Here is a 13,868-nt window from a genome sequence, read left to right on the forward strand (position 1 = left end):
GGAAATCTTGCGAAATGCGAACGTGTAAATGAAGTAAACCTAGTGCATATTGTGTTCCCAAAATGCACCACCGCACATACAGAGATGGAGTAGGTGAGAAGCAGCATTTATTGTGTGAACCGAGGTGCTCAGAGACGCTGAAAACACCGTAAGCTGAGCAACAGTGTTGCTTTTCACTCTGAAACACGCAGCGCAACAGACTGTTAAGTCGCAGCTATAACCTGTCTGAAGTACAGTTATATTATGATTACTTCTGCAGTCACATTTAGGATAACAATTTTACAAGCCGTTTAATTGTTAGCTTTTTACCAAAACCACCTGCAGTCTCTCAATCCCCCCCCCCCCCCACCCCATTTGGGACACGCTGAACTAAACCAATGAAATAAACAGTTTCACCTTACACTGGGCTACCTACATATTTGTCATGAGTTTGTTGTCAATGAACTAGGCCTACTTTATGAATTAAATGGTGTGATGTAGGCCTATGGATTCCTGAGGGAACAACTTGGATGATTACGGACAAACTTTAGTTTACAGGCATTTTCTGTGTGAGTCAATGGAAGGAAATGGGGCCAATCTACTAATCACAGTTTCAAAAGTATAGCCACATGACATAAACAGTGCTCTTTTTTGTTAAAAGGATTTTAGTATTAAAAAATGACTCACTAAGCTTTTCTGTGTAAAGTTGTCCAGTTTCACAACTTTTAGTTTTACTGTAAAAAAAAAAAAAAAAAAAAAAAAAAGAAAGAAAGAAAGAAAGAAAAAGAAAAATAGACAAGGCTGTCAATTCCTATCGATTTGTTCATTTTATTGTTCTAGTTCAGGGTTTCCCAAATGGGGGTTCATGAGGGAATGCCGGTGGTTTGTGAGTTGATGAAACGCTAATACATAAACGTGAAATCATATTAAATGTGCAGAATGAATCGATATTATCTAAAATCGAGACAGCTTTCATTGAAGCGAGAATATTTTTTTTTTTTAAATAAATAACTGTATTTATTTAAAGAAGAAAAAAAGTCGAAAGAGACATGAAAACACGTTGGCTGTTTCTCTTGCAGCTAAAGGCCGAGCCGTGTAGGGCTGCCGCACCGTTGTGCCTTCTTTAAATAGCTCGCTATCGACTGTAACTCTCGCTTACGGCCATACCACCCTGAGCACGCCCGATCTCGTCCGATCTCGGAAGCTAAGCAGGGTCGGGCCTGGTTAGTACTTGGATGGGAGACCGCCTGGGAATACCAGGTGCTGTAAGCTTTTGCTTTATCTACTCATACTTCACCATGGCTCGGCTCTATCCTTTTTAAATTCAATTGCTTCATTCCTTTTCTTTCATTTTGCTTTTTTCTCTGGCTTCTCTCTGCTTTCGCTGTGGCAAAGGACAGCTCATCCTCGTCATTCTTCCTTTCTCCTGCAGGGGGCGATCGACAGACTTTCTCCCTCAGTCTAAGCGACGCAGACCTCTAAAGCGCCTGTTCTTTTGTAACCCTCCACTCCTCAGCTTCAACTACACCAGAGGTTGCCTAACTTTTTTTGTCAGCCGAACCCTGACATTTTTCAATGAATTTTTCAAAATTTAAACCACACATTCACACGTTCATGGTTTTTTAATGTTTGTAACGGGCACACGATGACAGGAAAGAGAAATATCGATCTCCCCCCCCCTCCCTTTTTTTTGTAGGCTAATTAAATGGTTTTATTTAAATATTATTTATATTTAGGGCTGCGAGCATAGGGCCTCTTGTTGTTGTTGTAAATGACAACTGTCCTGTGAATTAAAATAAAATGAATATTTGATAGTCCTCATTAACAGCCTACTACTTATTTGATATTACATTGCAAGTTACAATGCTAATATTTATGTCTAAAAGTCTTCACTTTCAAACGTTCAGAACTTCGAGCTTAGATTTTGCCGAATACTGGTGAAAGCTAACTTCTATCCACATGTTGGAAATCTTGCGAAATGCGAACGTGTAAATGAAGTAAACCTAGTGCATATTGTGTTCCCAAAATGCACCACCGCACATACAGAGATGGAGTAGGTGAGAAGCAGCATTTATTGTGTGAACCGAGGTGCTCAGAGACGCTGAAAACACCGTAAGCTGAGCAACAGTGTTGCTTTTCACTCTGAAACACGCAGCGCAACAGACTGTTAAGTCGCAGCTATAACCTGTCTGAAGTACAGTTATATTATGATTACTTCTGCAGTCACATTTAGGATAACAATTTTACAAGCCGTTTAATTGTTAGCTTTTTACCAAAACCACCTGCAGTCTCTCAATCCCCCCCCCCCCACCCCATTTGGGACACGCTGAACTAAACCAATGAAATAAACAGTTTCACCTTACACTGGGCTACCTACATATTTGTCATGAGTTTGTTGTCAATGAACTAGGCCTACTTTATGAATTAAATGGTGTGATGTAGGCCTATGGATTCCTGAGGGAACAACTTGGATGATTACGGACAAACTTTAGTTTACAGGCATTTTCTGTGTGAGTCAATGGAAGGAAATGGGGCCAATCTACTAATCACAGTTTCAAAAGTATAGCCACATGACATAAACAGTGCTCTTTTTTGTTAAAAGGATTTTAGTATTAAAAAATGACTCACTAAGCTTTTCTGTGTAAAGTTGTCCAGTTTCACAACTTTTAGTTTTACTGTAAAAAAAAAAAAAAAAAAAAAAAAAAAGAAAGAAAGAAAGAAAGAAAAAGAAAAATAGACAAGGCTGTCAATTCCTATCGATTTGTTCATTTTATTGTTCTAGTTCAGGGTTTCCCAAATGGGGGTTCATGAGGGAATGCCGGTGGTTTGTGAGTTGATGAAACGCTAATACATAAACGTGAAATCATATTAAATGTGCAGAATGAATCGATATTATCTAAAATCGAGACAGCTTTCATTGAAGCGAGAATATTTTTTTTTTTTAAATAAATAACTGTATTTATTTAAAGAAGAAAAAAAGTCGAAAGAGACATGAAAACACGTTGGCTGTTTCTCTTGCAGCTAAAGGCCGAGCCGTGTAGGGCTGCCGCACCGTTGTGCCTTCTTTAAATAGCTCGCTATCGACTGTAACTCTCGCTTACGGCCATACCACCCTGAGCACGCCCGATCTCGTCCGATCTCGGAAGCTAAGCAGGGTCGGGCCTGGTTAGTACTTGGATGGGAGACCGCCTGGGAATACCAGGTGCTGTAAGCTTTTGCTTTATCTACTCATACTTCACCATGGCTCGGCTCTATCCTTTTTAAATTCAATTGCTTCATTCCTTTTCTTTCATTTTGCTTTTTTCTCTGGCTTCTCTCTGCTTTCGCTGTGGCAAAGGACAGCTCATCCTCGTCATTCTTCCTTTCTCCTGCAGGGGGCGATCGACAGACTTTCTCCCTCAGTCTAAGCGACGCAGACCTCTAAAGCGCCTGTTCTTTTGTAACCCTCCACTCCTCAGCTTCAACTACACCAGAGGTTGCCTAACTTTTTTTGTCAGCCGAACCCTGACATTTTTCAATGAATTTTTCAAAATTTAAACCACACATTCACACGTTCATGGTTTTTTAATGTTTGTAACGGGCACACGATGACAGGAAAGAGAAATATCGATCTCCCCCCCCCCCTCCCTTTTTTTTGTAGGCTAATTAAATGGTTTTATTTAAATATTATTTATATTTAGGGCTGCGAGCATAGGGCCTCTTGTTGTTGTTGTAAATGACAACTGTCCTGTGAATTAAAATAAAATGAATATTTGATAGTCCTCATTAACAGCCTACTACTTATTTGATATTACATTGCAAGTTACAATGCTAATATTTATGTCTAAAAGTCTTCACTTTCAAACGTTCAGAACTTCGAGCTTAGATTTTGCCGAATACTGGTGAAAGCTAACTTCTATCCACATGTTGGAAATCTTGCGAAATGCGAACGTGTAAATGAAGTAAACCTAGTGCATATTGTGTTCCCAAAATGCACCACCGCACATACAGAGATGGAGTAGGTGAGAAGCAGCATTTATTGTGTGAACCGAGGTGCTCAGAGACGCTGAAAACACCGTAAGCTGAGCAACAGTGTTGCTTTTCACTCTGAAACACGCAGCGCAACAGACTGTTAAGTCGCAGCTATAACCTGTCTGAAGTACAGTTATATTATGATTACTTCTGCAGTCACATTTAGGATAACAATTTTACAAGCCGTTTAATTGTTAGCTTTTTACCAAAACCACCTGCAGTCTCTCAATCCCCCCCCCCCCACCCCATTTGGGACACGCTGAACTAAACCAATGAAATAAACAGTTTCACCTTACACTGGGCTACCTACATATTTGTCATGAGTTTGTTGTCAATGAACTAGGCCTACTTTATGAATTAAATGGTGTGATGTAGGCCTATGGATTCCTGAGGGAACAACTTGGATGATTACGGACAAACTTTAGTTTACAGGCATTTTCTGTGTGAGTCAATGGAAGGAAATGGGGCCAATCTACTAATCACAGTTTCAAAAGTATAGCCACATGACATAAACAGTGCTCTTTTTTGTTAAAAGGATTTTAGTATTAAAAAATGACTCACTAAGCTTTTCTGTGTAAAGTTGTCCAGTTTCACAACTTTTAGTTTTACTGTAAAAAAAAAAAAAAAAAAAAAAAGAAAGAAAGAAAGAAAGAAAAAGAAAAATAGACAAGGCTGTCAATTCCTATCGATTTGTTCATTTTATTGTTCTAGTTCAGGGTTTCCCAAATGGGGGTTCATGAGGGAATGCCGGTGGTTTGTGAGTTGATGAAACGCTAATACATAAACGTGAAATCATATTAAATGTGCAGAATGAATCGATATTATCTAAAATCGAGACAGCTTTCATTGAAGCGAGAATATTTTTTTTTTTTTAAATAAATAACTGTATTTATTTAAAGAAGAAAAAAAGTCGAAAGAGACATGAAAACACGTTGGCTGTTTCTCTTGCAGCTAAAGGCCGAGCCGTGTAGGGCTGCCGCACCGTTGTGCCTTCTTTAAATAGCTCGCTATCGACTGTAACTCTCGCTTACGGCCATACCACCCTGAGCACGCCCGATCTCGTCCGATCTCGGAAGCTAAGCAGGGTCGGGCCTGGTTAGTACTTGGATGGGAGACCGCCTGGGAATACCAGGTGCTGTAAGCTTTTGCTTTATCTACTCATACTTCACCATGGCTCGGCTCTATCCTTTTTAAATTCAATTGCTTCATTCCTTTTCTTTCATTTTGCTTTTTTCTCTGGCTTCTCTCTGCTTTCGCTGTGGCAAAGGACAGCTCATCCTCGTCATTCTTCCTTTCTCCTGCAGGGGGCGATCGACAGACTTTCTCCCTCAGTCTAAGCGACGCAGACCTCTAAAGCGCCTGTTCTTTTGTAACCCTCCACTCCTCAGCTTCAACTACACCAGAGGTTGCCTAACTTTTTTTGTCAGCCGAACCCTGACATTTTTCAATGAATTTTTCAAAATTTAAACCACACATTCACACGTTCATGGTTTTTTAATGTTTGTAACGGGCACACGATGACAGGAAAGAGAAATATCGATCTCCCCCCCCCTCCCTTTTTTTTGTAGGCTAATTAAATGGTTTTATTTAAATATTATTTATATTTAGGGCTGCGAGCATAGGGCCTCTTGTTGTTGTTGTAAATGACAACTGTCCTGTGAATTAAAATAAAATGAATATTTGATAGTCCTCATTAACAGCCTACTACTTATTTGATATTACATTGCAAGTTACAATGCTAATATTTATGTCTAAAAGTCTTCACTTTCAAACGTTCAGAACTTCGAGCTTAGATTTTGCCGAATACTGGTGAAAGCTAACTTCTATCCACATGTTGGAAATCTTGCGAAATGCGAACGTGTAAATGAAGTAAACCTAGTGCATATTGTGTTCCCAAAATGCACCACCGCACATACAGAGATGGAGTAGGTGAGAAGCAGCATTTATTGTGTGAACCGAGGTGCTCAGAGACGCTGAAAACACCGTAAGCTGAGCAACAGTGTTGCTTTTCACTCTGAAACACGCAGCGCAACAGACTGTTAAGTCGCAGCTATAACCTGTCTGAAGTACAGTTATATTATGATTACTTCTGCAGTCACATTTAGGATAACAATTTTACAAGCCGTTTAATTGTTAGCTTTTTACCAAAACCACCTGCAGTCTCTCAATCCCCCCCCCCCCCCCCCATTTGGGACACGCTGAACTAAACCAATGAAATAAACAGTTTCACCTTACACTGGGCTACCTACATATTTGTCATGAGTTTGTTGTCAATGAACTAGGCCTACTTTATGAATTAAATGGTGTGATGTAGGCCTATGGATTCCTGAGGGAACAACTTGGATGATTACGGACAAACTTTAGTTTACAGGCATTTTCTGTGTGAGTCAATGGAAGGAAATGGGGCCAATCTACTAATCACAGTTTCAAAAGTATAGCCACATGACATAAACAGTGCTCTTTTTTGTTAAAAGGATTTTAGTATTAAAAAATGACTCACTAAGCTTTTCTGTGTAAAGTTGTCCAGTTTCACAACTTTTAGTTTTACTGTAAAAAAAAAAAAAAAAAAAAAAAAAGAAAGAAAGAAAGAAAGAAAAAGAAAAATAGACAAGGCTGTCAATTCCTATCGATTTGTTCATTTTATTGTTCTAGTTCAGGGTTTCCCAAATGGGGGTTCATGAGGGAATGCCGGTGGTTTGTGAGTTGATGAAACGCTAATACATAAACGTGAAATCATATTAAATGTGCAGAATGAATCGATATTATCTAAAATCGAGACAGCTTTCATTGAAGCGAGAATATTTTTTTTTTTTTAAATAAATAACTGTATTTATTTAAAGAAGAAAAAAAGTCGAAAGAGACATGAAAACACGTTGGCTGTTTCTCTTGCAGCTAAAGGCCGAGCCGTGTAGGGCTGCCGCACCGTTGTGCCTTCTTTAAATAGCTCGCTATCGACTGTAACTCTCGCTTACGGCCATACCACCCTGAGCACGCCCGATCTCGTCCGATCTCGGAAGCTAAGCAGGGTCGGGCCTGGTTAGTACTTGGATGGGAGACCGCCTGGGAATACCAGGTGCTGTAAGCTTTTGCTTTATCTACTCATACTTCACCATGGCTCGGCTCTATCCTTTTTAAATTCAATTGCTTCATTCCTTTTCTTTCATTTTGCTTTTTTCTCTGGCTTCTCTCTGCTTTCGCTGTGGCAAAGGACAGCTCATCCTCGTCATTCTTCCTTTCTCCTGCAGGGGGCGATCGACAGACTTTCTCCCTCAGTCTAAGCGACGCAGACCTCTAAAGCGCCTGTTCTTTTGTAACCCTCCACTCCTCAGCTTCAACTACACCAGAGGTTGCCTAACTTTTTTTGTCAGCCGAACCCTGACATTTTTCAATGAATTTTTCAAAATTTAAACCACACATTCACACGTTCATGGTTTTTTAATGTTTGTAACGGGCACACGATGACAGAGACTATAGGTGTCTATTTATAGCTGTTAAAATGCTATAGATCCACTTTTCAGTATAAAAGTTATGTTTTGTAGCTCTTGTACCCTATTACCTGGTATGAACCTTGGTTGTTTATGGCTGAATAACATGAATATCATTTTATTAGGACTTTTTTGTGAGTACATTTGGTAGTATAGTTTTCTTTTTCATTGTTTTTAATGGGGAGTATCTAAACAATGAGAGGTAAATGTTTGACACTTAAACAGGGGTTTGTGCTCTTTAAAACAAAGTATATTTGTAATTGTAAATTATAGTTTTTCTGCTGTCTGTTTCATTGGAAATTTAAAAAAAAAAAATTCTTTATAGAGTTATCAGTTTCTACATCCACGTTCTAAGGGTTAACTAGCTTTTATATCATGGAGCACTGTCTTCTAGAAATTACTCTTACTAAGTGTACTTTTAATAACTCTACCAATTAATTGTAATACTCTGGTTGTGTCCGACCGATTGTGGTGGGCCGGTCTGAGCAAAAATGCCAGGGCCATTTTTTTGTCCCAGTCCAGCCCTGGCTTTATCTACTCATACTTCACCATGGCTCGGCTCTATCCTCTTTAAATTCAATTGCTTTATTCCTTTTCTTTCATTTTGCTTTTTTCTCTGGCTTCTCTGCTTTCGCTGTGGCAAAGGACAGCTCATCCTCGTCATTCTTCCTTTCTCCTGCAGGGGGCGATCGACAGACTTTCTCCCTCAGTCTAAGCGACGTTCCTCTAAAGCGCCTTTTTTAGTTGTACCCTCCTTTCCTCATTTCAACTACACCAGAGGTTGCCTACTTTTTTTGCAGCCGAACCCTTTTTTCAATGAATATTTGCTAAAATTTAAACCAGGCATATTTTTACGTTCATGATTTTTTAAATAATGTTTGTAACGGGCAAACGATGACAGGAAAGAGAAATATCGATCTCCCCCCCCCTCCCTTTTTTTGTAGGCTAATTAAATGGTTTTATTTAAATATTATTTATATTTAGGGCTGCGAGCATAGGGCCTCTTGTTGTTGTTGTAAATGACAACTGTCCTGTGAATTAAAATAAAATGAATATTTGATAGTCCTCATTAACAGCCTACTACTTATTTGATATTACATTGCAAGTTACAATGCTAATATTTATGTCTAAAAGTCTTCACTTTCAAACGTTCAGAACTTCGAGCTTAGATTTTGCCGAATACTGGTGAAAGCTAACTTCTATCCACATGTTGGAAATCTTGCGAAATGCGAACGTGTAAATGAAGTAAACCTAGTGCATATTGTGTTCCCAAAATGCACCACCGCACATACAGAGATGGAGTAGGTGAGAAGCAGCATTTATTGTGTGAACCGAGGTGCTCAGAGACGCTGAAAACACCGTAAGCTGAGCAACAGTGTTGCTTTTCACTCTGAAACACGCAGCGCAACAGACTGTTAAGTCGCAGCTATAACCTGTCTGAAGTACAGTTATATTATGATTACTTCTGCAGTCACATTTAGGATAACAATTTTACAAGCCGTTTAATTGTTAGCTTTTTACCAAAACCACCTGCAGTCTCTCAATCCCCCCCCCCCACCCCATTTGGGACACGCTGAACTAAACCAATGAAATAAACAGTTTCACCTTACACTGGGCTACCTACATATTTGTCATGAGTTTGTTGTCAATGCTTTCCTATGGATTCCTGAGGGAACAACTTGGATGATTACGGACAAACTTTAGTTTACAGGCATTTTCTGTGTGAGTCAATGGAAGGAAATGGGGCCATCTACTAATCACAGTTTCAAAAGTATAGCCACATGACATAAACAGTGCTCTTTTTTGTTAAAAGGATTTTAGTATTAAAAAATGACTCACTAAGCTTTTCTGTGTAAAGTTGTCCAGTTTCACAACTTTTAGTTTTACTGTAAAAAAAAAAAAAAAAAAAAAAAAAAGAAAGAAAGAAAGAAAGAAAAAGAAAAATAGACAAGGCTGTCAATTCCTATCGATTTGTTCATTTTATTGTTCTAGTTCAGGGTTTCCCAAATGGGGGTTCATGAGGGAATCCGGTGGTTTGTGAGTTGATGAAACGCTAATACATAAACGTGAAATCATATTAAATGTGCAGAATGAATCGATATTATCTAAAATCGAGACAGCTTTCATTGAAGCGAGAATATTTTTTTTAAAAATAAATAACTGTATTTATTTAAAGAAGAAAAAAAGTCGAAAGAGACATGAAAACACTTTGGCTGATTCTCTTGCAGCTAAAGGCCGAGCCGTGTAGGGCTGCCGCACCGTTGTGCCTTCTTTATAGCTCGCTATCGACTATAACTCTCGCTTACGGCCATACCACCCTGAGCACGCCCGATCTCGTCCGATCTCGGAAGCTAAGCAGGGTCGGACCTGGTTAGTACTTGGATGGGAGACCGCCTGGGAATGGCTCATGACCCCCCCAAGTACATATTGCTCATCCCTGGGATTGATCGAAAATGATCAAAACGGATGCTGCCATCTGGTGGTCAATATCCTGAAGTGTTATTTACAGAAATTGTCATATACAAGGCCTAGTTTATTGAAATCCACTAGTCTGCTGAATGTTTTGTTTGTTATTTTCATAGTTTGATTTGATGTAGCTGATGAGATTCATATAGTCAAGTGGAACAGTGTGCAATTGTTAAATTTTTGGGCTTCTAATTGCTTTGATGTTTTTTTTGTTTGTTTTTTTGACACTATCCCACCCCTTGAAACCCAAGCATACAGAGACTCCAAAATACTTGAAATACTTTTACAACTTTTATTTTTCACCCAGAATGTGTTTCATTTAAAAGGCAATGCATGAAAACACAAGTAAACAAAATCTGTTTGGTTTAAAGCTCACTCACCACAACAAGGTACAGATCTACGAGCGAGAACACAAGAGACAAACATTTACTACCATTTGCAAACATTTAGTTAAACATGGAGCTGACAGACATACAAACATCACAAGGACACGCACACATAAATAACATTAATAATAATCAAAAACACTTTAACAATTAAAAACACAAACTTGCATACCAAATGAACAATTGGTTTGTACAGGCCAAAGCCCAATAAAGAACAGGATTATCCAAAGACTCAGGTCACTAATCAACAAATAAAGGCTCAAGCCATTCCTGTCTGTTACATTTTTTGTGTGTTTTCTTTGGCAAACTTTTGTTCAACAGACAAAAGCAGACAAAGACATACAAACATCACAAAGACATGAAGCTGACAAAGACAAACAAACAACACGCATGACAAAAACACAGATTATCTGAACATGAACAACCACTAAAGGGTATGTAAACTGATTGTGTTAGATCGGAACTGATTAAGGTTAAAATGATTGGCCTTGATATTGAACATAGGCCAGAACATGTTTGTATAAAAAAAAAGATACTACAAAGTGCATTTTAACAGCAACATAAATAATAATAAAAAAAACAAACACAGGAACATTCTTAAGTAAAACTGTAAAGTGAATTTTTTTGAACTTTTGAACTATATAAATAAATAGATTGTACTTGCTGAAGCACTTTGAAACACAAACAAACAAACCAACACAAACAAGCCTCTTTCTCTCTCCTACAGATGGCACAGGAGAAGTGGCATCACACAGGTAAGTTATTTACACAGTTCTCCTCTTTTCCAACTCAGCATCCACCAAACTTTTAAAGTGTTCAAAGCTGTCGAACACCACATTGTCAAACCCAGAGGTGGTGGATTTCCTAGTGGATGGACAGTAGGAAAATATCTTCTGGGTGCTTCCAGCCACTTTGTCCTTGGAAGGTATGTACCTCTTCTGCTGTCCACCACAATTAGGCACGTGGCAAGCCCCATATGGCCGCGAGGACTTGTTCGGCATGAATGCCTTGACTGTTGGTGCAGGAGGTACAAAGCTCTGGCCGCACGATAGCCCACGAAACAGGACGGAGGGAGCCTGTGGCTGTGCGGGGAGAACCAGCAGTATGGGTGCTGCCGACACAGGGGGTGGTCCATAGGTGGGTGCAGCAGGCTTTGGTTGGAGGTGGGTGGACGCAGCAGGCCTTGGCAGAATGGGGGTGGGCTCAGCAGGCTTTGGCCGAGTGGAGGAGGACGACGCCGTGGGCTGAACGGGCCGGTTCACAGGAGGCACAGGCTCTGGCTCTTCAACAAATAATCTGGAAATATAAAATACACATGTAATGAGTATTGATATGACGTGTGTGCTATTTGCTTTCCACAGCCAACAGGTGATACAAAGTGCTTATGACCTCCGCTTCTCACCACGCCTTTTTCCAGCCTTGTGATGAACGTGCTGGTACTGGACCTGAGGCCGGTCTGGCAGTGGGAGGGATGTTGGCAGCTGGCAGCGCAGGAGCTTCTGGGAACGGTGTGTCCGACAGCACTTTCAGGTGAGGCGTCACCTTCGGCAGTACCGTCGCCCCGTAGTTGGCCTTTTTCTCCTCCACGGACCGATGCCATGCGGTGGTTCCACTGCACGGTAAAGGACACCAAGTATACCTGAAACACATTTCCATTTTGACTGTTATTGTGTACAATGTTTACAAGTGATGACTGGAGCTGTGAAATAAAATGTATCATTGAAACTATCATTGACACTTTTCTTTTTAAATTATCCTGTATAATGTGCTATATGAACATGTGTCTGCAATAAAGCTTTATATATATTATGTTTTAATCACTCACTTGGAATGGCAGAATCCCACATCGCTGTGAAGGGACGGCGTTGAACAGGTGGGCGTGCAACCACTCCATAAAGTTGCTGCCTCGCTGGCACTTGAGCTTGTTCAGTCGGACGCTGTTCATCACTACCACCTTCACAGAAAAATACAGCGGTATGCCAGGGGGATCCTGTAAAACACAACATATTGCAAGGTCCTTATTTATTCTGGTGTCCTTTTGAAATGTTGCCATATACAAGTTTGAATGGTTTTGACACACGATGACCGCAAAGACATTAACCCACCTGCATGCAACTGAGGTGCTTGCTCGCAACTGCCCAGTGAGTGTCGACTGCCTCTGGCCACTTGAACAGGTGAATGCCATCGATGTCAAGGACGGCTGGTCCCCGGAACTCAGTAAGGATGGACTCTATCACCAAAGCAGTCTCCTGTAACACATAGGATATATTCTCAGCGTCGAGTGTTTAATCACATTAAACACATTCACACATTTAACACATACATTTATTCTCAAAGCTGGATCTGACCGATACCTGAATATGAAAGCCACACTTTGTGTCAGTTTACCCCTCCCTGGGTCATTAACATCACTTTTCTGATTTGTGAACACTTTTACAGTGCAGTTTGTGTCAGTTTACCAGTCCCTGGGTCATTAACATCACTTTTCTGGTTTGTGAACACTTTTACAGTGCAGTTTGTGTCAGTTTATCCCTCCCTGGGTCATTAACATCACTTTTCTGATTTGTGAACACTTTTACAGTGCAGTTTGTGTCAGTTTATCCCTCCCTGGGTCATTAACATCACTTTTCTGATTTGTGCACACTTTTACAGTGCAGTTTGTGTCAGTTTACCAGTCCCTGGGTCATTAACATCACTTTTCTGATTTGTGAACACTTTTACAGTGCAGTTTGTGTCAGTTTACCAGTCCCTGGGTCATTAACATCACTTTTCTGATTTGTGAACACTTTTACAGTGCAGTTTGTGTCAGTTTATCCCTCCCTGGGTCATTAACATCACTTTTCTGGTTTGTGAACACTTTTACAGTGCAGTTTGTGTCAGTTTACCAGTCCCTGGGTCATTAACATCACTTTTCTGATTTGTGCACACTTTTACAGTGCAGTTTGTGTCAGTTTATCCCTCCCTGGGTCATTAACATCACTTTTCTGGTTTTTGAACACTTTTACAGTGCAGTTTGTGTCAGTTTATCCCTCCATGGGTCATTAACATCACTTTTCTGATTTGTGAACACTTTTACAGTGCAGTTTGTGTCAGTTTATCCCTCCCTGGGTCATTAACATCACTTTTCTGATTTGTGAACTGATGGATCCGAAATGGTCAATATTCATATTCATGCACTTTTATTAATATTTATTTCTAATCAGTTATGGCTTATGATTTATCAGTTTTACTTTTGCTTTCATTTATTTATGTACTCATACTTTATAGATTAATTCTTATCATATTTTCAAGTATTTACTTGTTATTGTACCCTTATGGTTATTTTTATTTTATATCTAAGAGTATGTATGTATGTTCAGTTGTTCTTCAAGTGTTCCAATGTGACAGGTCACGCTGACACGTTTGTGGTTAGACATTGGACGCCTGCAGAATTAACCATTTGAATTCTGATCAAAATATGTCTGTTAATTTTCCTGATGACATTTAAAAGGGTAAGATTTGCAAAATTCCCAAAGGGGGTCAAAACAACTTTTATATCTAT

General features: G+C 39.7%; 1 protein-coding gene, 4 non-coding genes and 1 pseudogene across 5 annotated transcripts; 5 read left to right on the top strand and 1 right to left on the bottom strand.

Moving 5' to 3' along the window:
• The first annotated feature begins 1,132 nt into the window (after positions 1-1,132).
• Positions 1,133-1,251, top strand: LOC125261218. The gene has a single exon (XR_007183247.1). It is a non-coding gene; the product is annotated as a 5S ribosomal RNA (ribosomal RNA).
• Positions 1,252-3,074: 1,823 nt separating this feature from the next.
• On the top strand, positions 3,075-3,193 carry LOC125261219. Its single transcript, XR_007183248.1, has one exon. It is a non-coding gene; the product is annotated as a 5S ribosomal RNA (ribosomal RNA).
• Positions 3,194-5,015: 1,822 nt separating this feature from the next.
• LOC125261220 lies at positions 5,016-5,134 on the top strand. Its single transcript, XR_007183249.1, has one exon. It is a non-coding gene; the product is annotated as a 5S ribosomal RNA (ribosomal RNA).
• A 1,822-nt stretch (positions 5,135-6,956) lies between these two features.
• Positions 6,957-7,075, top strand: LOC125261221. Its single transcript, XR_007183250.1, has one exon. It is a non-coding gene; the product is annotated as a 5S ribosomal RNA (ribosomal RNA).
• A 2,700-nt stretch (positions 7,076-9,775) lies between these two features.
• LOC125261222 lies at positions 9,776-9,898 on the top strand (annotated as a pseudogene).
• Positions 9,899-9,919: 21 nt separating this feature from the next.
• Positions 9,920-12,801, bottom strand: LOC125261212 (basic proline-rich protein-like). Its single transcript, XM_048179829.1, has 5 exons — positions 12,787-12,801; positions 12,433-12,576; positions 12,153-12,317; positions 11,717-11,850; positions 9,920-11,623 (listed from the first exon to the last, which is right to left on the bottom strand). Exons 1-5 carry the CDS (start codon positions 12,799-12,801, stop codon positions 11,092-11,094), a joined length of 990 nt encoding a protein of 329 aa, XP_048035786.1. The 3' UTR covers positions 9,920-11,091.
• Positions 12,802-13,868: the final 1,067 nt, after the last annotated feature.

The sequence above is a fragment of the Megalobrama amblycephala genome, unplaced genomic scaffold (assembly GCF_018812025.1).
Source record: "Megalobrama amblycephala isolate DHTTF-2021 unplaced genomic scaffold, ASM1881202v1 scaffold370, whole genome shotgun sequence".
NCBI lineage: Eukaryota > Metazoa > Chordata > Actinopteri > Cypriniformes > Xenocyprididae > Megalobrama > Megalobrama amblycephala.